The 27,478-nt window shown below is 35.9% G+C and overlaps 1 protein-coding gene across 2 annotated transcripts in view; it reads right to left on the reverse strand.

Moving 5' to 3' along the window:
• SCN7A (sodium voltage-gated channel alpha subunit 7) overlaps positions 1–27,478 on the reverse strand; it is a 91,760-nt gene that overhangs the window by 34,170 nt on the left and 30,112 nt on the right. For both annotated transcript variants that reach the window (XM_054478927.2, XM_054478928.2), the window contains exons 9-14: positions 25,499–25,640; positions 19,993–20,199; positions 10,790–10,886; positions 7,909–8,147; positions 6,652–6,825; positions 4,547–4,903 (exon numbers count right to left, since the gene is read on the reverse strand). In XM_054478927.2, coding sequence (XP_054334902.1) covers positions 4,547–4,903; positions 6,652–6,825; positions 7,909–8,147; positions 10,790–10,886; positions 19,993–20,199; positions 25,499–25,640 — 1,216 coding nt within the window. The remainder of the gene's footprint in view (positions 1–4,546; positions 4,904–6,651; positions 6,826–7,908; positions 8,148–10,789; positions 10,887–19,992; positions 20,200–25,498; positions 25,641–27,478) is intronic.

Below are 27,478 nucleotides of genomic sequence, written 5' to 3' on the forward strand. Positions count from 1 at the left end.
ATGCCTGGATGTCCAGGCAGAAGTTTGCTACAGGGACAGAGCTCTCATGGAGAACCTCTGCTATGGCAGTGTGGAAAAGAAACGTAGGGTTGGAGCCTCCACACAGAGTCCCCACTGGGGCACTGCCTAGTGGAGCTGTGAGAAGAGGGTCACTGTCCTCCAGACCCCATAATGGTAGATACACTGACAGCTTGCACTGCACCTGGAAAAGCCATAGGCACTTAACACCAGCCTGTGAAGGCAGCTGGGATCACGCTGTACCCTACAAAGACACAGGGGTGAAGCTATCCAAGGCCATGGGAACCCACCTCTTCCATCAGCCTGCCCTGGATGTGAGACATAGAGTAAAAGGAGATCATTTTGGAACTTTAAGGTTTAATGACTGCCCTATTGGATTTCAGACTTGCATGGCGGCTGTACCCCCCTTGTTTTGGCCAGTGTCTCCCATTTGGAATGGGTGTGTTTATCCAATGCCTTACCCACATTGTATCTAGTAAGTAACTAACTTGCTTTTGATTTTACAGGCTCATAGGTGGAAGGGACTTATCTTATCTCAGATGAGAGTTTGGACTTGGACTTTTAAGTTAATGCTGGGATGAATTAAGACTTTGGGGGATTTTTGGGAAGGCACGATAGTGTTTTGAAATGTGAGGGTATGAGATTTGGGAAGGGCCAGAGGTGGAATGATATTGCTTGGCTGTGTCTCCACCCAAATCTCATCTTGAATTGTAGTTTCCATAATCCTCATGTGTTAGGGGAAGGACTTGGTGGGAAGTAATTGAATCATGATGGTGGTTACCTCCATGCTATTCTCATGGTAGTGAGTGAGTTCTCAGAAGATCTGATGGTTTTATAAGGGGCTTTCCCCTGCTTCACTATGCACTTCTCCTTGCTGCCACCATGTGAAGAAGAGCATGCCTGCTTCCCCTTCTGCCATGATTGTAAGTTTCCTGAGGTCTCCTTCACCCTATGTAAATGTGAGTCAATTAAACCTCTTTACTTTATAAATTATCCAGCATCAGTTATGTCTTTATTAGCAGCATGAGAATGGACTAATACAGTGATAGAACTGAAATTTGAACGTATGTTTCTTTGATTCTGAACTCTGCTTTTTCTACGACTCGACAAGACAGAACTATTTAAAAACGAATTCATTTCCTTTGGCATATAATAATTTTTTGTAAGGTTTCTGCTTAAGGCTTAAAATCACTGCTGAGTTTTCTTAGAAGAGTAAGACAAAATTAATTTTTTAAAATGTGAAATATCTTCCTTTTACACCAACCCACATTAGAAGTGTGGAGGTTAAAAAGATCAACAGCTTCAAAGATTATCTTCTTACATTTTTCCCCCTTCTACTTATTCTACTGCCATTATCGTGATGTTTCACAGTTGCATGACTGCTGAGGAAAATTAAGCTGGAAGGATTTAGTGAGCCAAGAAATATGATGGCCAATGAACTGGAAATGGAGGTTCATGTAACTCCATTTATCCTAGAATCCCTCTGCACATTGATGAAGTTTCTGGTTAGTAGAAACAACAAAAAATAGAAAGAGATTGGAGTTCAAAATCAAAGAAGCAGGAATGTTTAGGCAAATATATATATATAATATATTTATATGTTATATCATACATATATGTATATATACATACACACACACACACACACATATATATATCTAGCCTCAGTATTTCTGCTTCTTTCTCTTTGAATTATGTGAATGTGTGTGTTGTTGTTGCTTTCCTCAACAGCCATAACTCTTCCTTTTGGAAATAGAAACATAAAATTTATTTAGGAAATTACACTTATCCTCTTATTAGTCATAGGATTTGGGTTTGATCTTATCCCATCTTCAGCTGTAAGACAGAGCTATGAACAGTTTAACATAATAAATGCATTCCACACCCTGGGCAATGAAGATTAGTTGAGAATGGGCATGTATCCCATTACTGGGTACATACCCAAAGGACTATAAATCATGCTGCTATAAAGACACATGCACACATATGTTTATTGCAGCACTATTCACAATAGCAAAGACTTGGAACTAACCCAAATGTCCAACAGTGATAGACTGGATTAAGAAAATATGGCACATATACACCATGGAATACTATGCAGCCATAAAAAATGATGAGTTCATGTCCTTTGTAGGGACATGGATGAAACTGGAAATCATCATTCTCAGTAAACTATCGCAAGAACAAAAAACCAAACACCGCATATTCTCACTCATAGGTGGGAATTGAACAATGAGAACACATGGACACAGGAAGGGGAACATCACACTCTGGGGACTGTTGTGTGGTGGTGCGGGGGGGGAGGGATAGCATTGGGAGATATACCTAATGCTAGATGACGAGTTAGTGGGTGCAGCGCACCAGCATGGCACATGTATACATATGTAACTAACCTGCACATTGTGCACATGTACCCTAAAACTTAAAGTATAGTTAAAAAAAAAAAAAAGAATGGGCATGTGATTCAGCTAATGAGATAATAGGAAAAATCGGCTGTGGCTTCTAGAAAAGAAATTCTTTCCTTTATTAGACTTGATATAATACAAAGATATGAGGCTTTAGACTGCAGCAGCCATCTTGATAAAACAGAGGATACTAGCTAGTAAGGAGCACAGAGAAAAACAGAATTGAGATCTACAAAGACCTCTCTGTAATGATCCCATTTAATCATTTGTGTCACACCCAAACTGAAGCAAGACCTATCTCTGATATTTTGAGTTATGAGTTATGTATGCTGATATATATGATCATTTTTTGTTTCAGCCAGTTAGAGTGGTGTTTTATATCACTGGGAATGAAAAGTGTACTATTATATCTACAAAGGGCAGAAGATATTGAAGTATTTTTTACATGTTGGGCACCGTTCTAGGTTTTATAATAAAGAGGAGAGCTATGGTCCTTTCCCTCATGGTGCTTACAGTTTAATAAAGAAGATAGAGAAGTACACTAACAATTAAATACAATGCCAATGTGATAATTGTATGACAAGGGTCTTCTCAAGGTGAAACACAAGCAATGTGGACAGGTAAAATTGAGTCTAACCTGCGATTTTTTTTCAGTCTTTTGAGAAATATACTTGGTCTTTATGACATGAGTAAAAAGAAAATACCAAGTCTTGTATTCCTGTAAGAATCATTTTTAAATCATTTTTTAATAAGCCATATCTTTTCCATAGATGCAGTGAAAACTACTTAATTAATTCATTAAAACCACTTCAGTTATTAGGAAACTTATAAGTGAAAGCTTTCTCTCTTAGTTAATGCATAACATTTTTATAGACCAGTGGTTTTCAATCTTGACTACACAATTTAATCAACTGAAGATTTTCAAAAAATCCTGATGACCAGGTCATGTCCACATACCAATAAAATAAGAATCTCTAAGAATAGATTCTAGGCATCAGCATATTTTTATTAATTCCCCAGGTAATTCCAACACCAGGAAAAGACTGACGGCAGTGTTACATTTAAGTGCTTCTTAAAATTTAATGGGCACACAAATCACCTGGAAACAGTGTTACAATGTAGATTACGCTTGCATAGGTCTGGGATTGGGGTCTGGGAGTCTGCATTTCTAACCACCTCCCACGTGATGCCAATATTACATTGAGTAACAAGGTTAGAAGCTAGTGCTATCCAATGGAAATATGATGCAATCACATGCAATTTTACATTTCCAGTGCCCACATAGAAAGCACAGAAAAACAGGCAAAATTAATTTTACTAATACATTTTATTTAGCAAATATATTTAGTTAAATACAATATACAATTTGTATACAAGAAATACAAACATATTTGTATTTAACTAAATATATATTTAAATACAAATAAATAAAGGGAGACTATTGTATTTGTATTTAACTAACAGTATTTGTATTTAGTTAAATACAAATACAGTAGTCCCCCTTTATCCAGGGCAGATAAATCCCAAGACACCCAGTGGATGCCAGAAGCAGAGGATGGTACCAAACCCCATGCGTACTACATGATCTGACAGCCCAGACAGCTGCTAAAGGACCAATAGGTAGCGTATACAGCATGAATATGCTAGACAAAGGGATGTTTCATGCCCAGAGCAGGACAGAGTGGTATGGCAGGAGATTCCATTACACTACCCAGAATGACATGCAATTTAAAACTTATGAGTTTTATATTTCTGGAACTTTCCACTGGATGTTTTCAGATCATGGCTGACCACAGGCAACTGAAACCACACACAGTGCAACTGAGCATAAGGAGGACCTACTGTATTATCATTAAAAAATGCATTCAATATAAACATTATTAATGAAATAGTTCACATCATTTTTTGTGTAAGGCTTCAAATCTGGTGCATATTCTACATTTACAGCACATTTCAAATGGGACTAATCATATATCTGTTGATAATAGTCACATCTGGGTAGTGGGTTACTCTATTGGACTATCACAGTTACAGACCATTAGATCCCATCAATGCACATCATGAAAATACCAAACTACCTTACACTGGTTTACATGGAAAATGTAAAAGAATTGACTACTTACCAGTAAATTTCCAATTAAAATGACCATCAGGTAAAAAGGAATACACCAGGATTGGCCTGCAACCTCCATACAGTCCCATAAGGTCTCTACCCACTCTCCACAGAGAATTCGGAACACATTCAGGAAGGAGTGGAGAAAGTCATGCATGTGCCAGCGTGGGAGTTGACAGTCTTTGTCTATGTGGCAGACAAATTCTTCATAATTCTGACCAAACAGCTTCATGCCAAATGCAGCAGCAAAGAAGATGAATGTGAACAACAACAGGACCAAGTCTTTCAGGGCCACCCATGAGTTACTAAGAGACCGTATCAAAATCTGGAATGTTGGCCAATACTTTCCCAACTTGAAAATTCTCAACTAATAGAGCAATGTAAAATCAAGAACAAGAAACAAATGACAAAAAACTTGATCAGTGTATATTACAAGGTACAGCGTTATACACATATACATATATAGCCCTTAGAGTTTTAAGCATTATTAATATTAACTACTGAACATTCATTTTGTGACAAATTCTTAATACATCTTAAATATTCTGTAATTTTGTATACTCAGTCTATACATATCCTCTTCTACTGATGTATTTGTCAGTTCCCATTAAGCATTATAGTGTTACAATTCCTCTAGCTTTATATTTTATTAACTGTTAGGGCAAGTATCCATTCTTTGTTTTTGCTTTTCACAATATATTGAATATTTTTCCACATTTTTCCTATACGTTGACATGAAAATGATATTGAAAGTCTTTCAGGATCCAATGGATTCTGATGAAGGTACTATCATATATTTCCCTTTTAAAATAACATGTCAAAGACCAAACACAACATTCTAGGTTTATTTTGAATAGTCCCCTTCCTTTCACTAGATTTTTTCAAATTTCTATTTATACAGAACAAGATTCCCTTAATATTTTTGGTCACTATATCACAGGAAACTTACTGTCGACTAGATCTCATATATCATTTTTATATAGGCTATGCCTTCCTGACACTTTCTTTTCAATTTTGTTTGTTTGACAGAGTCTCTCTCTGTCACCCAGACTGAGTGCAGAAGCACAATCATGGCTCACTGCAGCCTCCAACTCCTGGGCCCAAGTGATCCTCCCACCTTAGCCTCCTGAGTAGCTGACACTACAGACAGGAACCACCACTGTGACTAATTTTTTATTTTTTTTTTAGAAGTAGAGTCTCACTATGCTGCCCAGGCTGGTTCCAAATTCCTGGCCTCACTTCTGGACTTTTTCTAGTGTTCAGCTGTCTTTCTGGACTCAACAGTGAGATCTTACATTTATCTATGAAAAAAATGAATCATCTTAAATTCAGTCTATTACTAGCCTTTAAAATATTTTGATACTATCTTTTAGCACATTTTCTGCAATTGCCAGTGTTGTTTCATCTGTAAATTTGGTGACAACATCCTGTATATATTTCTCTTATTCATTAGAAAAGGTTATGGATGAGGATCTAAGATAGGATTCTGAATGAGCTGCCCTCTAGGAAGTAACCATTAGAATAAGATTAAATGGACTTAATTGTTCTTAATTCCTGCCACATTCCTTCAACCTGTCACCAGAATGTGACCATGTATAACTTATCTAAAGCATATCATTTCAATAAACATTATTCTCATAACATTATTCCCTTGTTTAATTTTCTGAGTCTCACCATTACCCTACCCCATAGACACACACTAATTTTTACCTAATAATTATCATAATAACGTTCTCCTGACCTGACTGGTCTTCCTTTATACCTGACATTTAGAAATACTCACCTTATTTCGGCTTCTTGGTGACATATTAGCACTCTTTGGAGACTCCATATTTTCTTGCTTTCCAAAATGTACTCAGTTACCCTGACCCTGCTTCCTAAAACTGTATCTCAAATTTGCTGCATATATGGCATTATTTCTTTTAACACTGTGGTCAAATAACAGCATTGGAGACTGCTTACTCTTTCCTTGGCAATAAACTCTTTATATACTAATCAATTCATTTAATACTCCCAATGTCCAGTGGGATAAGTATTACTGTAACCCCATTTTATGTCTGCAGACACTGAGATAAACTTTGATCAAATAAAAGTTAGGTATTGGATTCTACTTACCATCCTGAATAATCGAAGAAGATCCATTCCTGCAACATCTGCTAGACAAAGTTCTATTAAACCATGGAACACTATCATGCTATCAAAAATGTTCCAACCTACTTGGAAATACCCATATGGATGCATTGCAATTATTTTAAAAATCATTTCTGCTTTGAAAATTCCAATGAAAACCTAAATCAAAACCAAATTCATGGGTGAGAATATGATTCCAATAGCTGTATCAGAATCTTCACACACACAGTCTATAACACACACTGTTTACTTGTCACTGTCACATTCTTCACAGCTTCTCTGTCAAAATCTGGTTAGTTGTAGAGTCTGCATTTTAAGGACAGACTCACACATTTTATTTAACAATCTAATGTCAAACACTATATACAGAATCTTTTATTATTTTAATAAAAGTCATCCTCGAAGAAAACAAAAGAATATTTCAGGGTGAAGACCTTTTAATTTTGAATAGTTATTTTTGAGGTACAGAGTACATGATATGATATTTAATTTTTCAACCTCTGAAAAAACATAGCATGAACCTATGGAAGCTGTCCTTTAAAAACTGTACTGGCAGAAATCACTAAATTGCTGTTTTGATACCAAATAAATGTATAATTTGAAACTTCTAGCAGTTTGGCTGTTTTTGTTAGTACCAAGCAACTAAACAACAACGGTGAAAGAAAATACATTCAAACAATATACATTTGCTTGAATGTGACTTATTTTTAAACTCACAGGAATATGTTTTGTCTTTTGCATTGTATGTGAAAAAGGACTGGTGAATCTCAAAAATACCAGGCTAAAATGGTAAGTTCCAATCCTGGGCAAAGATACATGGTTAGAACAGACAGGGGCAACTGCTGTTTTAATCAGAATTAAGAATTCAGGAGTCAGGTGCCTGTTATTTCACCTCTGCCCTACTCTGATCTATGAGCTAATGGTACCAAGAGACTGTATATTTGGGAAGGGAGGGGCAATAAATAATTTCCATGTAATGTAACTTCCAAGCATCTGGCTAGGAATCCCAAATTTAAACTGGGGAATTTTAAATTCCAGCTGTAAAACTATTCAATGATAAGAACATTTATAAAGCAGAGGTTGGAAGGATAAAGCATAAACACAATGCTTCATTCAATAATTATGCATATTGCAACATATTGGAGTTACAGAATAAAATAATGGGAATAATGATGAACAAAGAAAAAGTTCAATGATAACTAAGAAACTATAAATGAAAATAATGTACAATGAGAGTCTTACCAGGTTTCCAATGTTGAGAAGATTGTCAGTTTGTTTACTCATTGGATAATGCTCCAAGGCCAGAAAACATACGTTTAAAATTATGCATATGATAAAGAAAAGATCAGTAAATGGTGCTGTTATAATCCTATGGACAAACTCTTTCAATTTTAACCAACAGGGAGAACAATTCCAGATCAAGAAAGTTTTAGCAAACTTATACCAGTATAATGGGCATATCTTCTTGGATTTTTCAAGTTCTGAAATGAAAGAATACAAAAGTTAAACATTCTGGCCGGGTGCAGTGGCTCATGCCTATAATCCCAACACTTTGGGAAGCCGAGGTGGGTGAATCACTTAAGGTCAGGAGTTCGAGACCAGCCTGGCCAATATAATGAAACCTTGTCTCTACAAAAAATACAAAAAATAGCTGGGTGTGGTGGTGGGTGCCTGTAACCCCAGATATTCGGGAGGCCGAGGGAGGAGAATTGCTTGAACCTGGGAGGCAGAGGTTGCAGTGAGCTGAGATTGTGCCACTGCACTCCAGCCTGGGCAACAGAGTGAGACGCTGCCAAAGGAAAGAAGGAAAAAAGGAAGGAAGGAAGGAAGGAAGGAAGGAAGGAAGGAAAGAAAGAAGGAAGGAAGGGAGGGAGGGAGGGAGGGAGGGAGGGAGGGAGGGAGGAAGGTTAAACATTTGCAAATTGTTTTAAGTTCTAACGAACTAATAGACAATTTTGACTTTTGCATGCAAAGGGAGATTTGATGATAGAATTCTGATATGGAATTCAAAAACAGAAATACTCTATCCTAATAAAAAACTGAATGAAGGGAAACCCTCTCTTGGGCGACCCACTTTCTCAGTACGAGGAAGCTTTCTCTCTCTCTCTTCTTTCTTTTTTGTCTGTTAAACTTTCTGCTCCTTAACTCACTTCACATGTGTGTCCATGTTGCTAATCATCTCGGTGTAAGACAACTAACCACAGCCTTGCATCCCCAGGATGAAGCCGACTTGATCATGGTGGATAAGCTTTTTGACGTGCTGCTGGATTCAACAAAAAACAAGCGATGGGAAAAGGGTTCCCTATTTAATAAATGGTGCTGGGAAAACTGGCTAGCCATATGCAGAAAACAGAAACTGGACCCCATCCTTCTACCATATACAAAAACTAACTCAAGATGGATTAAAGACTTAAATGTGAAACCTAAAACCATAAAAACCCTAGAAGAAAACCTAGGCAATACGATTCAGAACATAGGCATGGGCAAAGCCTTCATGACTAAAACACCGAAAGCAACGGCAACAAAAGCCAAAATTGACAAATGGGATCCAATTAAACTAAAGAGCTTCTGCACAGCAAAAGAAACTATCATCAGAGTGAACAGACAACCTACAGAATGGGAGAAAATTTTTGCAGTCTATCCATCTGGCAAAGGTCTAATATCCAGAATCTTCAAGGAACTTAAATAAATGTACAAGAAAAAACCCCATGAAAAAGTGGGCGAAGGATATGAACAGATACTTCTCAAAAGAAGACATTTATGTGGCCAACAAACACATGGAAAAAAGCTCATCATCACTAGTCATTACAGAAATGCAAATCAAAACCACGAGACACCATTTCATGCCAGTTAGAATTGCACTCATTAAAAAGTCAGGAAATAACAGATGCTGGCAAGGATGTGGAGAAATAACGCTTTTACACTGTTGGTGGGAACGTAAATTAGCTCAACTATTGTGGAAGACAGTGTGGCGATTCCTCAAGGATCTAGAACCAGAAATACCATTTGTCCCAGCAGTCTCATTACTGGGTATATATCCAAGGGATTATGAATCGTTCTACCATAAAGACACATGCACACGTATGTTCATTGCAGCACTATTCACAATAGCAAAGACTTGGAACCAACCCAAATACCCATCAATGATAGACTAGATAAAGAAAATGTGGCACATATACACTATGGAACACTATGCAGCCATAAAAAAGAATGAGTTTATGTCCTTTGCAGGGACATGGATGAAGCTGGAAACCATCATTCTCAGCAAACTAACACAGGAACAGGAACCAAACACTGCATGTCCTCACTCATAGGTGGGAGTTAGTTGAACAATGAGAACACATGGACACAGGTAGGCGGGCATCACACGCAGGGGACTGTCGGTGGGTAGCGGGCAAAGGGAGGGAGAACATTGGGAAAAGTGCTTAATGCATGCAGAGCTTAAGACCTGGATGATGGGTTGATGGATGCAGCAGATCACCATGGCACATGTATACCTATGTAGCAAACCTGCACGTCCTGCACATGTATCCCAGAACTTAAAGTTTAATTTAAAAAAATCTGTCTGTGAAAATAAAAAAGCTGAACGAATTGAATTTCCTCTATTTTGTTCATGCTTGGCTTAGTTAGACAAAAGAAAATGAAGCTAACTGTGTATTAGAAGAAAAATGTAGGGACATCTCTCAAGAAAACAAATATGGAACATAGTTGAGAACACTGTGACTTACAATGTCTAGATTTACATGCTTTACAAATTAATGCCTTTTGATATTGTCCATGATAAATAATTATTGGTTACACATAAAAATATAGAGATAAGTCTAGAAGGGACCTTGAGATATTAATGTTATATACCACAATCTCTATATTGAGTCACAAGTTAATATGTCAATATGTTTTTAATGTTAAAGAAAATTATTTGGTACTCTTTGGTCACTCTTTCTAATATTTAAAACACCATGATTCTAAAATTGTTATACATGGTTTATCCTAATATTCTCAAATATTTCTTAAATTTTTGTTATTACCATCTACGATTCTGAAGAAATTGCTGAATTTCTTTAAAAGTGAATTTTATGAGTAGTACCTTCAATAGTGAGTGTCTAATTATTTAGTACATTACCTTCCTTATGTCTGAGAGTAGCATCTTCCAACACATCCAATGATGTGTCTGTGGAAATTGGTGACCTTTTCTTCATTTCTATTTGTATGGTCTTGGCCTGAAAAGGAATTTGATGGTTTAATACTGGCTTCCTCTCTTTGCAGGTCCAAGACTATAAGAAGGTGCATAGCCTTGCTAAAAACGCCACTTATTCTCCCGGAGCCTTTTCTTTTTATTAAATCGATACGTAATCATTGTACATATTTGAGGGGTATATGTGGTATTTTCATACATGCATACAATGTGTAATGATCAAGTCAGGTTAACTGGAATACATATCATCTGAAACATTTATCTTTTCTATGTATTGATAACATTTCAATTCCTCTCCTATAGCTATTTTGAACTATATAATAAATTATTAACTAGAGTCACTGTACTATACTATTCAACACTAGATCTTATTCCTTCCATTTAACCACATTTTTTGTAGCCATTAGCTAACCTCTCTTCATACCTCCTCATACATACCCTTTGCAGCCTCTGGTAACCACCAATAAACTATCTACTTTTATGAGATCCACATTTTTAGCTCCCACATATGACTGAAAACATGTGAAGCTGGTCTTTCTGTGCCTGGCTTATTTCACTTAACATAACCTCAAGTTCCATCCATGTTGCTGCAAATGACAAGACTTTATTCTTTTTAATGGCTGAATAATATTCCATTGTGTATATACTACATTTTCTTTATTCATGTGTCCATTGATAGACACTTAAGTTTATTCATGTCTTGGCTATTGTGAATAATACTGCAATAAACATGGGAGTACAGATATTTCTTCAATATGCTGACTTTCTTTCTTTTGAGTACATACCCAGCAGTGGGATCACTGGATGATATAGTAGCTCTATTTTTAGTTTTTTGAGGAACCCCCATACTGTTTCCATAGTGGCTGTACTAACTTACAATCCCACTAATAGTGTTCCAGACGAATTTTTGGGTTCTATCACTTGCCGGTCTTTAGGTAGTTATTAAACTGATTTAGGAGTTCTTAAAATTAAATAAAATTTTATACTTTGAGGTCTGAGGTCAAATACAAAAGGAGAAAAGACCAGGAAATGCTTGTGGTATGATCCATATTTGACAAGTAATTCAATATATAGTTTAGGATTATTGCAAAATATCCAATTAGGAAACATACTACTAAGTAATAACAGAGTATTTTTCTAACAGCTTAAATTTTGTTAGGATAATGTTAACTTTATAACTTTGTAAATGCTCTTGATAAAATAAAAAATTATTTGGCATTGCGATAATAAGTCTTGAAGAATAACAAGTAATGGAATGGATTTATAAGGGTTGTCTTAGATAGACCATGTATGATATTAAATGAGTAGGACAGGCATAATTCTGTAAGAGAATTACTTATTTCTGTTTATCATGTCTCTTGAATAATGGTTTTAAGAGATCTTCTGCTTTACTGATCTTACATTGGTAAGACAGTTAAAACTCCCAGGCTTTGTTGTAGATATTACAAGTTCTATGCATTGATAACTCTGAGGAGTGAGGCCATAGATGTTTCCAGTGATCAGATGTAAAACAGTATTTGAATTTCAATTTTAAGAACCAGACAATGGATGGATGATATTACACTACAGTGATCCCTGTTTTTACATTTGACACAAGCAAAGGATGATACTGTCTGTATATTTGTTAACTTGAAGTAAAGACTGCTCTTGAATAGAGTTAACTGACATAGGGGCTGCCACTGTCCCAGCACTGAGGTAGTTAATGGTTGAGGCTTGCCAATACCCAACCCAACATTCTGGTTGGCAAGTTCTGCTGTGGTATATCTTAAATGGCATAATAGATACCATGGAAATCGTTATATTATTTCACTATCAGTCAAGCCCCCTGTAATTTCACAAATACTAGAGCTAGAGGAGGATAAAGCCAATTATACTGCATACTGTGTTTCCTCAGACCAACAACAGACTCTGCAGGTCTACAGAGCTCCAGTCCCTCTTTTTTTTTCCAGTGGGTAAAGTACATGAACAGACACTTCCCCAAAGAAGGTATACTGTGGTCAACACATACAAGATAAAATGCTCAACCTCAGTAATCATTAGAGAGATGAAAGTCAAAACCACAATAAGAAATCATCTCCCACTAGTAAGAAGGACTATTACTAAAAAGACGAGAAAAAAAAATCAGATGTTGGTGAGGTTGTGGAGAAATTGGAATGCTTGTACACTGCTAGTGGGAATGTAAGTTCAGCCACTGTGGAAAGCAGTTTGGAGATTTCTCAAATAACTTAAAACAGAGTTACCATTAGAGCCAGCAGCCCCAATACTGAGTATATACCCAAAGGAATATAAATCATTCTACCAAAAAGACACATTCACTTGTATGTTAATCACAGCACTATTCACAACAGCAAGGACAAGGGATCAATCCAGATGCCCATCAACAGTAGACTAAATAAAGAAAATGTAGTACCCTGGAATACTATACCACTCTAAACAAGATCAAAATCATGTCCTTTGCAGCTTGATGAACATGGATGCGGCTGGAGTCCATTATCCTAAGCCAGTTAATGCGGGAACAGAAAACCAAATACTGTATGTTCTCACTTTTAAGTGACAGCTAAACTTTGTGTACACATGGACATTAAGATGGGAACAATAGACATCGGGCACTGGGGACTACTAGAAGGGGAAGGCTTGTGGGTGGGCAAGGGTTGAAGGACTACCTAGCGCTCACTACCTGGGTGATGGGATCATTCCTACACCAAACCTCAGTGACATGCAATTTACCCATGTAACATGTGCACATGTACTCTTGAATCTAAAATAAAAGTTGAGAAAAAAAAAGAAATTAAAAAAAAAAGTAATCTAAAAGTTCAGGATGTGGACGGGTGTGGTGGCTCATGCCTATAATCCCAGCACTTTGGGAGGCCGAGGCGAGCTGATCATGAGGTCAGGAGATCAAGGCCATCCTGGCCAACATGGTGAAACCCCATCTCTACTAAAAATACAAAAATTAGCTGGATGTGTTAGGGCGCGCCTATAGTCCCAGCTACTCGGGAGGCTGAGGCAGGAGAGTCACTTGAACCTGGGAAGCGGAGGTTGCTGTGAGACCAGATCACACCACTGCACTCCAGCCTGGTGACAGAGTGAGACTCTGTCTCAAAAAAGTTCAGGATGTAAGGGTTAGATTTTTTTTTGTTTGTTTAAACTATGCTTATTCTAGAAACTATTTTTAGCTGAACTATAAGATTACATAAAATGTAAGTTATAATTTATGCAATTCCAAATTTTCATGAGATTAAAAACCAACAGAAGTAATTTTTTGTTATTAAGATCCAATGGGGATTTCTTATATGTATCTCTCATAAAGATGATACTGTGTGACATAGTGAATAATATCCTTGAATATATCCTTAATGGAGATGAATTAATTACTCTTCATAGAGCTGTTTCAGATAGGGACAATGTTTGTTGGAATCACATTAAGAAGCAATTCAGTAAAGATAACTGTCCAAGGTGGGGAATGGGGAATAAAGTACATGGTAATAATATTGTCATTGATATAGTCAGTGCTCAATTCTCTACTAATCTGGCTTCAACTATGGAAGATTTTAGAATATGAAATGAATAAACCACAGGTCTGTCTAGTAATATATTTACCTTGATTGAGCTTCTTATAAATACTGAATAAATGCCCACACATTGGTCAAATACTAAGGATATAGCTATTTTACAGTGAAAATTGAGAGGATTGTTACTCAACACCCTTCCTCTATGGATATTTAAGAGCTAATAAGGGCATATGCCTGAACTTTTGACAATCCAATATTAAAATTAAACTGAAAAAGGGGGCTAGGATTCTTTTTCTCAAAACTAGTTTAAGTATTTTTTGGAGGGGAGGTAGTAACAAGGAAGAACTTAGTCACATGTCTCGCATTTCCCTGAATATCTGACAAGTTTTTCATGGACTCAGGGTTACTCTTTCCTGCAGCCATGCTGGCCTTTTTAATTCTCTGACTCACCCTGCCCACTCCATCTATTTAGCCTGGACACATTCTTCACATCTCAGCTCAAGTGTAAGTTTCTTATAGAAACCTTTTCCGACTCAGAGAATCCTTTATAAAAGGCCCTCAAAGGACCATGCCTCTCTGCTTCATTCCACTTGCCCCAGTTTCCTTTAATTTATTAAAGCAGAGAATAATGTGAACCACCAAGTAACCAATATCCAGCCTCAACAATTATTAATGTTCTATTCTTCCTTTTTCATTTATTCTTCACTCTACTTATTTTCTGAAATATGTATTTTAAAGAAATTTCAGAGATAATACACTTTTCAGATAAAACATTAAAAATATAAATCACAACACCATTATCACAATTAGCAAAATTCGTAATTCCTTAATATTAACCAATACTCAAATTATACTCAATTCATTACTCAAAGACATCATTACAGTTGATTTGTTCTAATCAAAATACAAACAAGGTCCAAACATTTTATTAACTTGGCAGTTTTATCAATTATCTTGTAATTTTAATTTATTTTTTCCAACATGATTTATTTTTTAAAGATTCTGGGTTGCTTATACTTTAGACTTTTTCACATTCTTTATTTGGCAGATTGTATCATTTCAGTGTAATTTAATGTATTCCTCTCTTACAGTCTCTGAGAAAAAAAAGCAATTGGATCAAGATGCTTATTAGACTTAACTCAAATTTTAGGAAGAATATATTGTATCTGGTATTTTGTGTTTTCTATTCCATAACAGCTAGAAACACATAATTTATTGTCCTTCAGATACAATTCAGTGTTTATGATAATTTGATAGTCTATCTATCCATTAGACAATTAGCTTCATGAAGATAGACACTCTATTTGTATTTATTAAAACTCTTTATATCCAGTGCTTTGTACAATTGTCAATCATGTTTTAATTAGTTAGATGAATTATGACTATCATTTTAAATGTGGCAAATATTTTTAAAAAATATTTGTATTTCTACAATTTTATACACAGGATTATCTTCCTGAGATTTTGCCAGTAGTTGACAATTCATAACAAAGTTTCACCTGCAAGGAATGATACTGTTTCAGCACTGAGCCTCCAGAACCAGGAAGTGAAGCAGTAAATGATGGATTCTATTCCTCAGTGTTGTGAAATCAAATATCAGTGAGTATATAGATCAATCTCTGCAGCTGGAACTCCTCAATGAGGATTAAACTTGAGAATTCATGATGGTACTTATCATATGTCTGGTGCATATTTGACACTCAATAAACATTTTATGTGACTGCTATTGTCATTTTTATTGTTATTTTAATTATCCCTAAATATAGTCAAAGACAAGAATTTTACGTTGCTAGGTGTTTCTCTGTTGGAACAGCCATGCCTTCTTGTGTTTGCCTTGTTGTGTTATCTATAATTAGTGACTGATTATGAACTTTATTAATATGAATTAAATTTTATAGTGTAATAACATAAACATTTTAATATCTTGTTTAATATTATGGCTAGTTCTACATTTCCCACTTTGGAGACTGTACCTCAATTTTCTTATGTGAAATATTGATATAATTCCAGTACCCCAAAAGGTTGTCACAGTAGACAGGCAACAGTGTATGTAAAAATTTAGCATGGAGTCTGAAACATAGTAAATAAGCAATAAATGTTGCATGATATTAATGTTATTATATTGTTATGAGATAATTCACTTCTAAAATGTGTTTATTCAATCTGACTTTTTCCATAAAAATCAAGTGTTCTTAATATAGATTGCTGAGCGCAATAGTTTGTGTAAAAGCTATCTTCAATATGATGCATAATATTGACATGTCATAATAATTGTATTAATAGTCTTCATAACATTTTTTCAGTTGCTTAGTATAGTGTAAGCACTGCTTAGTGCTTTACATGCATTTATTTCATTTGGACCTCACTACAACCCATAAGACAGATTCTTTATATACATTTTACAGATAAAAAAGCTGAAGTTAAAAAAGCTAACAAACTTGGCAAACATCATTCATCTATTAAGTAGCTAAATTAGGCTAAAATCCATATTTATCTGACTGCAGAGCTGTGCTTTTAGCCAATATGAACAACAGCTTTCCTATAATGTGAGGATATGAAGCACCTAAGCAATATCCCGGCAATGCCAGCATCAGAACTGACATCTGACTGGTTTGCAAGCAGATCAGTGACCTGTAGAGCCCTCAATTTGTTCCATTTTACATTATTTTTTCTATTTTTTTGTATTTATAAATAAAAGAGGAAAATTCTTGTACAAATAGTGTATACTATTACTTCCTAGAAAATTCTTCATGATAAAATGTTCTAGGAATCTTCCAGGAAAAGAAATGGGTTACAATTAAAAATTTTAATAAAAATCAGAAAATGGGATCCAGAGCAGAAAAATGAGTGGAAATATTGTAAAATCAGGAAATATCCAAGTTCTTCATAAGCGGAGTTAATAAAACATTTCATCTGGGATCAGAGAAGTATTGTTACATTCTTGGATATAATTGAGTGCAGCCATAAGCCCTTAAGATTGTGAAATGCCACTTCAGAACAAATTACACATTCAACATATCATTCAAACCCTAATCACTCAATCTGAAGGACCCCGGACTCATTTCTTAGAAACAGAAAGCCTTTGAAATTTGTTTTTCTGTGGCTTACTCATGTATAATGGGCATACTCAATAGCCTTTTTATACATGTTTTCTTCACACAGTCCACAACTGCTTTTTGTTCAATGGTATGCATGTTATGAACACAAATAGCTATCAAGTAATTCAGTATGATTTTACATCATGTTGTTCAGATTCTACTTTTTGGTACAATAGCTTTCTAAAGCTTCTTGACTGGTCATGACTTAATAAAAGGGTTATATACAGGGGAGTTAACATTTCCCTCTTTGACTTAGTAGGGAACTTTGGTATTAATGTACCTTACTATATATTCCACTTCGTGGCAGAGTGTATCTCAGCCCTTTACTTTTCCCCTTGTCTTTTTATCTCTTTATAGAGAGGGTTCCGGGTATGGCTCTTCTCTATTTTTTGTTCTCTGGCTCAATATAGACCTTTTTCCCATTTATCAGACAGGTAGTTCAAAGAAGAGATGTGAGATTGCCAGGTCCTGCAGAATATTAGAAAGCTACTTCTGTTTGCTTTCTACCATCTGGTCCTTTCTTTCAGCACACTTATGGCACAGTTTAGATTTTTAAAGACAATTTTCCAAAACTTCCTTAATGCTACTTCCGTCAATACTTTCAAATTAATAGACCAAAGTTTTTGCTATGAGGCTAAAGAATCTGAAAAAAATATTAAAGCACAACACTAAGGTAATTGACAATTACAGTAAAACATTGTTAGGCTTTATTAATCCGGATTTAATTATTTCAGGAATAAAATAATTCCCTGTACTATGATACATAGTGCATTTCCTCTGGAAAGAACTAGAAAGCCAATAAAGTAATTTTATTTCTGTCTACAACTTCAGTACTGTAATTTTATCCATCCTTTTAGTACTTTCTAATTTCTAAATTATGGAAGGTTCTGTCACTTTTGCATTAACACCAGACATTTTTCAAAGTTGTAGCAAAAACAAGCTCTCTTATTGAAATATTTCTTGATCTTCTGATTATGTACCACACACAGATATAAACATCTATTAGAAGGCAATGTACTCCAAGACCTTAAAAAGACACCTCTAGCACTGTGATTTTAAGAAGCATTAGAAAAAAAAAATGAAACCATGTCATTTGCAGCAACATGGATGCAGCTGGAGGCCATTATCCTAAGTGAATTAACACAGGAACAGAAAACTAAATACTGCATGTTCTCACCTACTAAGTTGGGGGGGGCTCACCACTGGGCACACATGGACCTAATAATGGGAACAATAGACCTTGGGGACTGCTAGAGGGGGAAGAGAAGGGGAAGGGCAAGGGCTGAAAACTGCTTGTTGGGTACCAAATGCTACCTGGGTGATGGGATCATTTGTATCCCAAGCCTCACTGTCACACAATATACCCACATAACAAACCTGCACATGTAGCCCCTGAATCTAAAAGTTGAAATTTTGAGATATGTTCCATCAATATCTAGTTTATTGAGTGTTTTTAGCATGAAGGAGTGTTAAATTTTATCGAAGGCCTTTTCTGCATCTATTGAGATAATCATGTGGTTTTTGTCACTGATTCTGTTTATATGATGGATTACATTTATTGTTTTACTCATTTTGAACCAGCCTTGTGTCCCAGATATGAAGCCGACTTGATCGTGGTGGATAAGCTTTTTAATGTGCTGCTGGATTTGGTTTGCCAGTATTGTTAGACTACATAAAGAAAATGTGGCACATATACACCATGAAATACTATGCAGCCATGAAAAAGAATGAGTTCATGTCCTTTGCAGGGATATGGATGAAGCTGGAAACCATCATTCTTAGAAAACTAACACAGGAAAAGAAGACCAAACAGCGCATGTTCTCACTCATAAGTGGAAGTTGAACAATGAGAGCACATGGGCACAGGGAGGGGAACGTCACACATCAGGACCTGTCGGGAGTGGGGGCAAGGGGAGCGATAGCATTAGGAGAAATATCTAATGTAGATGATAGGTTGATGGGTGCAGCAAACCACCATGGCACATGTATACCTATGTAACAAACCTGCACGTTCTAGACATATATCCAGAACTGGACATATATCCAGTATAATAATAATAAAAGGATGCTTTAATAAAGCAACTATTTAAAATTCCAAAAAGTGTTGAAATTATAAAAAATTTAAAAATTTAAAACTGCATAGAAAAAATAAAGAACACCACTATCACTGAGAAAAAGAACTAAAACCCAAACAAAAAAATATCATAAGTGTGGTGGAGTATTTGCAAAAATGGCCACAAATTTCCTTCTTTTTATTTATACCCTTAGGAAATCCCTTTCCACCTTAACTCTAACCTTGGCCATGTTACTTGCTTTACCCACTGGACAATAACAAATGTGACACAAGCAGAGCCTTAAAGCACTTGGCATTGGTGCTTGCTCCCTGGCTGTTTTTTGGAATCTGTGACCACCATGGGACCAGTGATGAACTGTCTCAACAGGGCCTAAGCCATAGAATCACGAGCAAATAAATGGTTGTTGTTTCAAGATTAAAAAAAAAAATATATATATATATATATACCTCATCTGCTTCATTTCCTTCTTGAAGTTCTTTTCCAGTCTGTTGAAATTTTGGTTCAATCTTCTTAGATATTTCACCAACTCTCTGCTTTTCTTCTTCATAGGCCATGGCAAGTACGCCTAAGAACAAACTTGCCATATAAAAGGAAAACAAAAAACTTACCACAACAAAAAATATCATGTAGACCTTCCCAGAAGCATAAAGTATCTAAGGAAAGGTAGAAAGTAAGGCAAAAGAGTAAAATGTTATTTATCTTCCGGGATTCTCCTATTTTAAAATAAGAGGCAAAATTTTGTTAGGAAAATAATATAGTCATAAATGGAATGTAATCATAAGACTGTTTAAGCACTGGCTCCACCTGAAGAAATAAATGAAAACCTTTTGAACTTGAGACATGCATGTAAGGCATAAAATACATGCTGTAAAACCAAGGGAAAACTAGTAGTTTAATTAACTTAGGGTAAGTATTCGATAGATAGTATGTCTTCACTGATAGAGAAAATACATTTGAAATAATTGTCATCGCTCGATATAGAAACTGGACAGCCTCAACATGGAAAGTTATTTTCTTTGCAGAAGAATCTTTAAATAGACGAAGTTTAATGAAGTCAGAGAACGTTTGGAGATTTTTTTTTCTGATTATTACTTTATGGAAAAATCACAGCAAAGTAAAAAATTAGTCTTTACAAGGAATGGAGAGCAGGACTATTTCTTTGCCTGTCAAAGTATCTGCTTTGGTGAAGAACCTTTAGACAAGCTACATGGGGAAGTCAAATTATCCATTTACATGAAGGCATTGCAGTGGATGACATTTATAGATAGTCTAAAATACAACATTTTAGACTGCCAGACACAGCACTGACTAGCTTTTTATTTCATAATAATTGCCTAAGACAGATCAGAAAATTAAAAGATTTAAAAAATTATAAGTAGAACATTACAAATATAAAATATTATCCATTGATTTAACCTCATTGATCAAAAGTACATGAACAAAATTTAAGAAAACGAATGAGAAATTAAATTAACAGAAAAGTATTATCTACAGAAAATATCGTGTGGATGTAACAATCAAGAATGTTTACAGATTAATAGAAAGTTCAAACATTCAATGAGAAATAATTTATTGACCTAGAGTCTATTTGTCTTTAAAAGTATTTTTAATAAGCCCTGTTATCACAGTGAGTAACCTATTTAGGAGTGGTTAAATATTTTACCACTGAAGCACCTGTTATTTATTGTAGTGCATTCATCAGTCAGGAATAGGTATTATAAAGTTTATTGCAAATCCCATCTCTACCAAAAATAACAAAAAAATTAGCTGGATGTGGTGGCATTTGCCTGTAGTCCCAGCTACTCAGGAGGCTGAGGTGGGAGGATCGCCTGAGCCCAGGGTGGTTGAGGCTGCTGTGAGCCATGACCACACCACTGAACTCCAGCCTGGGTGACAGAGTGACCATGTCTCAAAAAAAAAAAAAAAAAAAGTACCCTTCAGGCCATGCACATCAGTAAATGGAGTTGGTTCCAAGTATTCATGGATTCCATATCTGTGGATTCAACCAACCATGCATCAAAACTATACATATTAAAATTTTATCTATATTGAACATATAGACTTTTTATCTTGTCATTATGAACAATACAGTGTAACAACTATACAGTCTCATACCACATAATAATATTTAGGTCAATGACCAGCAGCATATACAACAGTGATCTCAAAAGATTCCAAAGGAGCTGTTCTATATAGGCATATCAATTTTTTTGTTTTTTATACTATGTTTTTACTGTATCTTTTATATGCCTACCTATACAAATACTTAGCACAGTGTTCCAATTGCCTACAGTATTCAGTATAGTTACATGGTGTACAGGTTTGCCACCTAGGATCAATAGGCTATACTACATAGCCTAGGTGTATAGTAGGCTACATCATCCAGGTTTGTGTAAGTACACTCTATGATGTTCACACAATGATGAAATCACCTAATGACACATTTTTCAGAATGTATCCCTGTCATTAAGCAACACATGACTGTATTTACATAGCATTTACATTGTATTACGTATTATGAGTAATCTAGAGATAATTTAACTTATACTGGAGATAATTTATACAGGAAGTATGTAGGTTATATGCAAATTCGATGCCATTTTACATAAGGGACTTGAGAATTCATGGATTTTAGTATCCACCAGAGGTCCTGGAACTGATCCCCCATAGATACTGAAGGATAACTATACTTTATGTTTATTATCTTATTCAATATTATTTCAATATACAGAAGACAAATGAAAATCAGATAGGAAAAAAAGCTCCCAAGATCTCACAGCCTATGAGGGAATGCCTGAATTCAGAACTTTTGTTGTCTCTACTATATAATGCTAGTGGAGACATAAGAGTATATAAAAGCATATACTCTTGTTAGCATAAAACAGTATATAATTTCTAGTTTTATTACATTTTAGTTTGAAATAGGGGCTAACTATGGCCCCTATTTCAATGTTTTTTATGAATATAAAATGAAACATTATACACAAAGATCTTAGCACATCTCAGGTTCCCAAAAAATATTAGCTATACTGTAAACATAATTTTGTTCCCTGAGGGTTGACACTGTTTTGTTCATTTCTGTACCCACAGCATATCAGAATACTTGGATAAAATAAACATATTTTGAATTAATGGAAAACAATCTCCAAAACATATGCTATACTCTTTGGGAAGAATTGCTAAATTTCCCCATCCATAATTAGTTCAGTTTAAGGCAATGTTCAGGATACAAATCTAGACAAAATCAAAACAAACTCTATCTACATTAGTCAGTAAAAACTTGGAGTACACTATTCACAATAGCAAAGACTTGGAACCAACCCAATGCCCATCGATGTTAAACTAGATAAAGAAAATGTGGCACATATACACCATGGAATACTATGCAGCCATAAAAAAGAATGAGTTCATGTCCTTTGCAGGGACATGGATGAAGCTGGAAACCATCATTCTCAGCAAACTAACACAGGAACAGAAAACCAAACACCATATATTCTCACTCATAAGTGAGAGTTGAACAATGAAAACATATGGGCACAAGGAGGGGAACATCACAGACCAGGGGGCCTGTTGGGGGGTGGGGGAAAGGGGAGGGATAGCATTAGGAGAAATACCTAATGTAGATGACAAGTTGATGGGGTACAGCAAACCACCATGACACATATATACCTATGTAACAAATCTGCACATTCTGCACATGTATCCCAGAACTTAAAGTACAAAAAACAAACAAACAAAAAATTGGAGTACAATAATGAAGATCCTGAGGGCCCTAATAGCAGGACACTTCCAGACTGGTTCCCTATTTCTTTGGTGGAGGGAAAGAACTGTCTTGAAACAAATGCTAATGAGAAAATTAATTCATACATTTTGGGAGCAATAAGTGAAGAGCAAAACCTGTATTATTATAGCATATACAGTGACATAGCCCATATATATTCACTTATATTTTTATTAAAGTTCCATTAAGCATTCTATGTGTAGATGCTAAGAAATCAACAAAAATTAAAATAAGACAAAAATACTTATTTTTTTTCTCAGATAAAAAGTTAGCAGGTAGTTTCTCAGGCAGTTCATCTCTAAGTGGGAAAATAGCTGGACAAGCAACTAAAACACCACAATCTAAGCAAAGTATAGTGGCCTATGGCCTTCCAGTGTAGGATGTGCCTTACTCCTACACTGGGCTTGGGGAAAAGCTCAGGGAAGAAATCATGGTTTCACAGCATAAATTTGAAGCATGAAACTGAAGGCAGCTAGGCGGAAACTTAAATTTAGGGAGAGGGTATAACATACATGGAAATATGATATTATGAGGAAAGCTCATTTGGGAAGCAGCTAACTTTTTAAATAATTAAACAGAGAGTATATATTAGAGTATATTAAAAAATAAATCAGGAGATATAGGCAGATGAGATCTTGAAGGGCACTATATATCATGCATATAGAGTTGGAACTTTGGCCTACAGGAATTTGAAAAACACTGAAGGATTTTTAGAAGAAGGATAACATGATAAGATTATTTTAGAAATAAGAACCTCATAGTGTTTTGGAGAAAACACTGAATCGTATCAAAGAGACTGGAAATACCAACAGAAGTACTAATCTAACAAACTTAGAAAAATATAGTTTGTGTAAAAATGCCACTTGTAATATTTTCTTTTTTTTTTTTTTACCAAAAATACAATTATGCTGCATGTATGTTTGGTCTACTTGATTTCCATTTAACAATATATTATGAAACTTTGTCTGTGTCCCAAATATATTACATTAGCCTATCATCATTAATGACCCGTATATACACGTATATTGCCCACAATTTATCAAGTCAACCAAAATAAGCATGGACTGGATGTGTATGTATGTTTGTTTAAAAATAAAGAATGTTCTCCTTCAACTATAAATAACTTCAGAAGTTAGAGTAATGCTGCTTTGAAAAAACACTATTTTCTATATGATAAAACTTCTCTTCAAAGAAAGACTGAATCCCCATTTTCTGAGAAACTATGACACATACATAATTAGTTACAAACACAGACTCTCAGAATTTGAATTTCAATTCTCATTACAGTAAGCCTTCTGTTATTGTAACTGGAACATGACTGAATATTGAACTGGATAAGAAGAAATAGAAGAACAAAAAGAAACAGGACACTGTATATATTGAATAAATAATTGCTTAAGATATGGTAATGTCATAAATTCAAAATGTTTTAACTAAAGAATACTTAGAAATGTTCTTTATTTAGTGATTACCAAATGTGTAATATCATAGGCTTGGAAACAAGACAGTGATCTGAGATCTGGGAGGTTCAACAGCTATAAATTTTGGGAGGCTACTCGACCTCTCCAAATCTTAGTGTCTTCATATAAAAAGCACACACACAGCCGGGCGAGGTGGCTCACACCTTTAATCCCAGCTCTTTGGGAGGCCGAGGCGGGTGGATCACGAGATCAGAAGATCAAGACCATCCTGGCTAATACGGTGAAACCCCGTCTCTACTGAAAATACAAAAAATTAGCCGGGCGAGGTGGCAGGCGCCTGTAGTCCCAGCTACTCGGGAGGCTGAGGCAGGAGAATGGCGTGAACCCGGGAGGCGGAGCTTGCAGTGAGCTGAGATTGTGCTACTGCACTCCAGCCTGGGCGACAGAGCGAGACTCCGCCTCAAAAAAAAAAAAAAAAAAAAAAAAAAAAAACCACACACACACACAAATACATACTCTCTCTCTCTCTCTGACCTTGTAGAATTGTTTCAAAGATTAAATAAGATATAATATACATGGCAATGTGGCCAGCATATAATTTGACATTCAGTAATTCTAGTTCTCTTTTCTTTTGTCTTCCAATTCTTCTGCACATAAAAATTTAAAAAACTATATTACATTTGACCATTATCTTAGAAGCGAGGGCATGGTGCCATTCCTAAGTACAGTACAGATTCTCTCTGTTCTTACCTGGTGATAAAGTACTTCAGGGTAATCCTGAGCCATTAACCGAAATAGGGCAAATAAGGCCCAGCCAAAACTGTCAAAATTTGTGAAGCCTTGATCAGGATTTATGCCAGCTTTTACACACACATATCCTTCAGGACACTGACTAAAGAAGACAAAGAAAAAAACCTGCTTACTGTTAGGTGACCATCAGATTATGGCCAAATCATAAATATAGAACATCAGTCCTGCGTAATAGAGAACTCACGCTTCCACAGGGAGAGTAATGTCTGCTCCCAAACAATTGCCTGCTAAAAAGTCACACATGAGTTAGATTATAAGTTGATACAGTGAACGGTGTTAATTAAGCGAAAATAAAAAGGGGCCTCAAAAGTGGTTGTTGCCAAGTCATTTTTTTTGTATTTCTTTATTTTTTCATTGACAAAGAGAAACTGTACATATTTGTGAAGTACAACATGCTGTTTTGAAATGTGTATATATTGTGGAACGGCCAACTGGAGCTAATTAGCATATGCATACCTCACGTACTTATTTTTTTGTGGTGAGAATACTTAAAATCTATCATCTTATCATTTTTCAAGAATAAAATACCTTGTATTAACTATATCTTTACTACTCCAATATTAAAGGGGAAATACCTGAACATCAGAGTGAAGGTATAACTGATGGAAAATAGTACTGATACAAATACAATTGCAATGGTTGAGGGTATAATTTTCAAATGACTTCATGTAAAGCCCTTAGAACCCATTATTTAAGGGTGAGAAAACATTTATCGCATCAATAATTTATAAGCAGTATTTGCAGACGGGGAGGCAGATCAAATTAAATATTCATTTTATTTCCTTTTAGGGAGTCCTCATATTTCTATCCACTTAGGAGTTTCGGTGTTGTGTTCCATTATTACAATGGTAGTCCAGTAAATCATGCTTCCTCTCTCCACGCCCTTGTGTAGTTTTCTCTCACATTATTTTGGGTTTAGTCATGTTACTTGTTGTAGTTTTAACGGAACAAGGAGAGGTTTAAAAATCACTTGTGCATTGGGACTTGCTAAATTGCTGACCCACAGTATCTGAGCAAATGCAGTTTTGTTGTTGTCTTGTTGTTTTGGGATAGTTTACCATGCAGCCAAATATGACTGCTGCAGGTGAAACACTACATGACTTTCTCTTCTTGCCTTGAAATATACCATTGTATCCTGAATATCCATGACCACGTGTATCCAAAACGTATTTCGGGCCATATTTGAGCTTGGAATGTACATAAAAGGAATTAGCTGAAATGGGATGGGACAGATACAAAGAGATGGGTTCACCATTTGGATATGAGAATAGAATGGGAGCCCAGCAGGAGCTGGGCAAAAAAATATGTGCTGAGGCCGGGTGCAGGGTGCATTGGCTCATACCTATAATCTCAGCACTTTGGAAGGCCGAGGCGGGTGGATCGCTTAAGCCCAGGAGGTCAAGACTAGCCTGGGCAACATGGCGAAAACCCATCTCTACTACAAACACAAAAATTAGCCAGTAGTGGTGGCACATGCCTGTAATCCCAGCTACTTGAGAGGCAGAGGCACTAGAATTTCTTGAACCCACGAGGCAGAGGTTACAATGAGCACAGATTGCGCCACAGCACTGCAGCCTGGACAACAGAACAAGACTTGGTCTCAAACAAACTACACACACACACACACACACACACACACACACACACACATATGTGTGTGCTGAGCAAGTGAGAAAATGTCAAAATCCCCTGAATTTAACTAAACCATATAACTCATGCTCTCCTCCCCCATGAGTCTTTTGTTAATCTGGGCACCAGAGTGTAAGAAAGAGCTGAGTTTACAGATGGCTGCCAAGTCATCCCAGCTGAGAAAAGCAACAGGAGGGAATTACGTGAGTCACGCTGCTGAGAAGTGCCCTGTTTCCCCTTTATGAATTGTAATTTTCATCTGAAATTATAGGACAATGAGACATGACAGTT

The sequence above is a fragment of the Pongo pygmaeus genome, chromosome 11, assembly GCF_028885625.2.
Source record: "Pongo pygmaeus isolate AG05252 chromosome 11, NHGRI_mPonPyg2-v2.0_pri, whole genome shotgun sequence".
Classification (NCBI taxonomy): domain Eukaryota; kingdom Metazoa; phylum Chordata; class Mammalia; order Primates; family Hominidae; genus Pongo; species Pongo pygmaeus.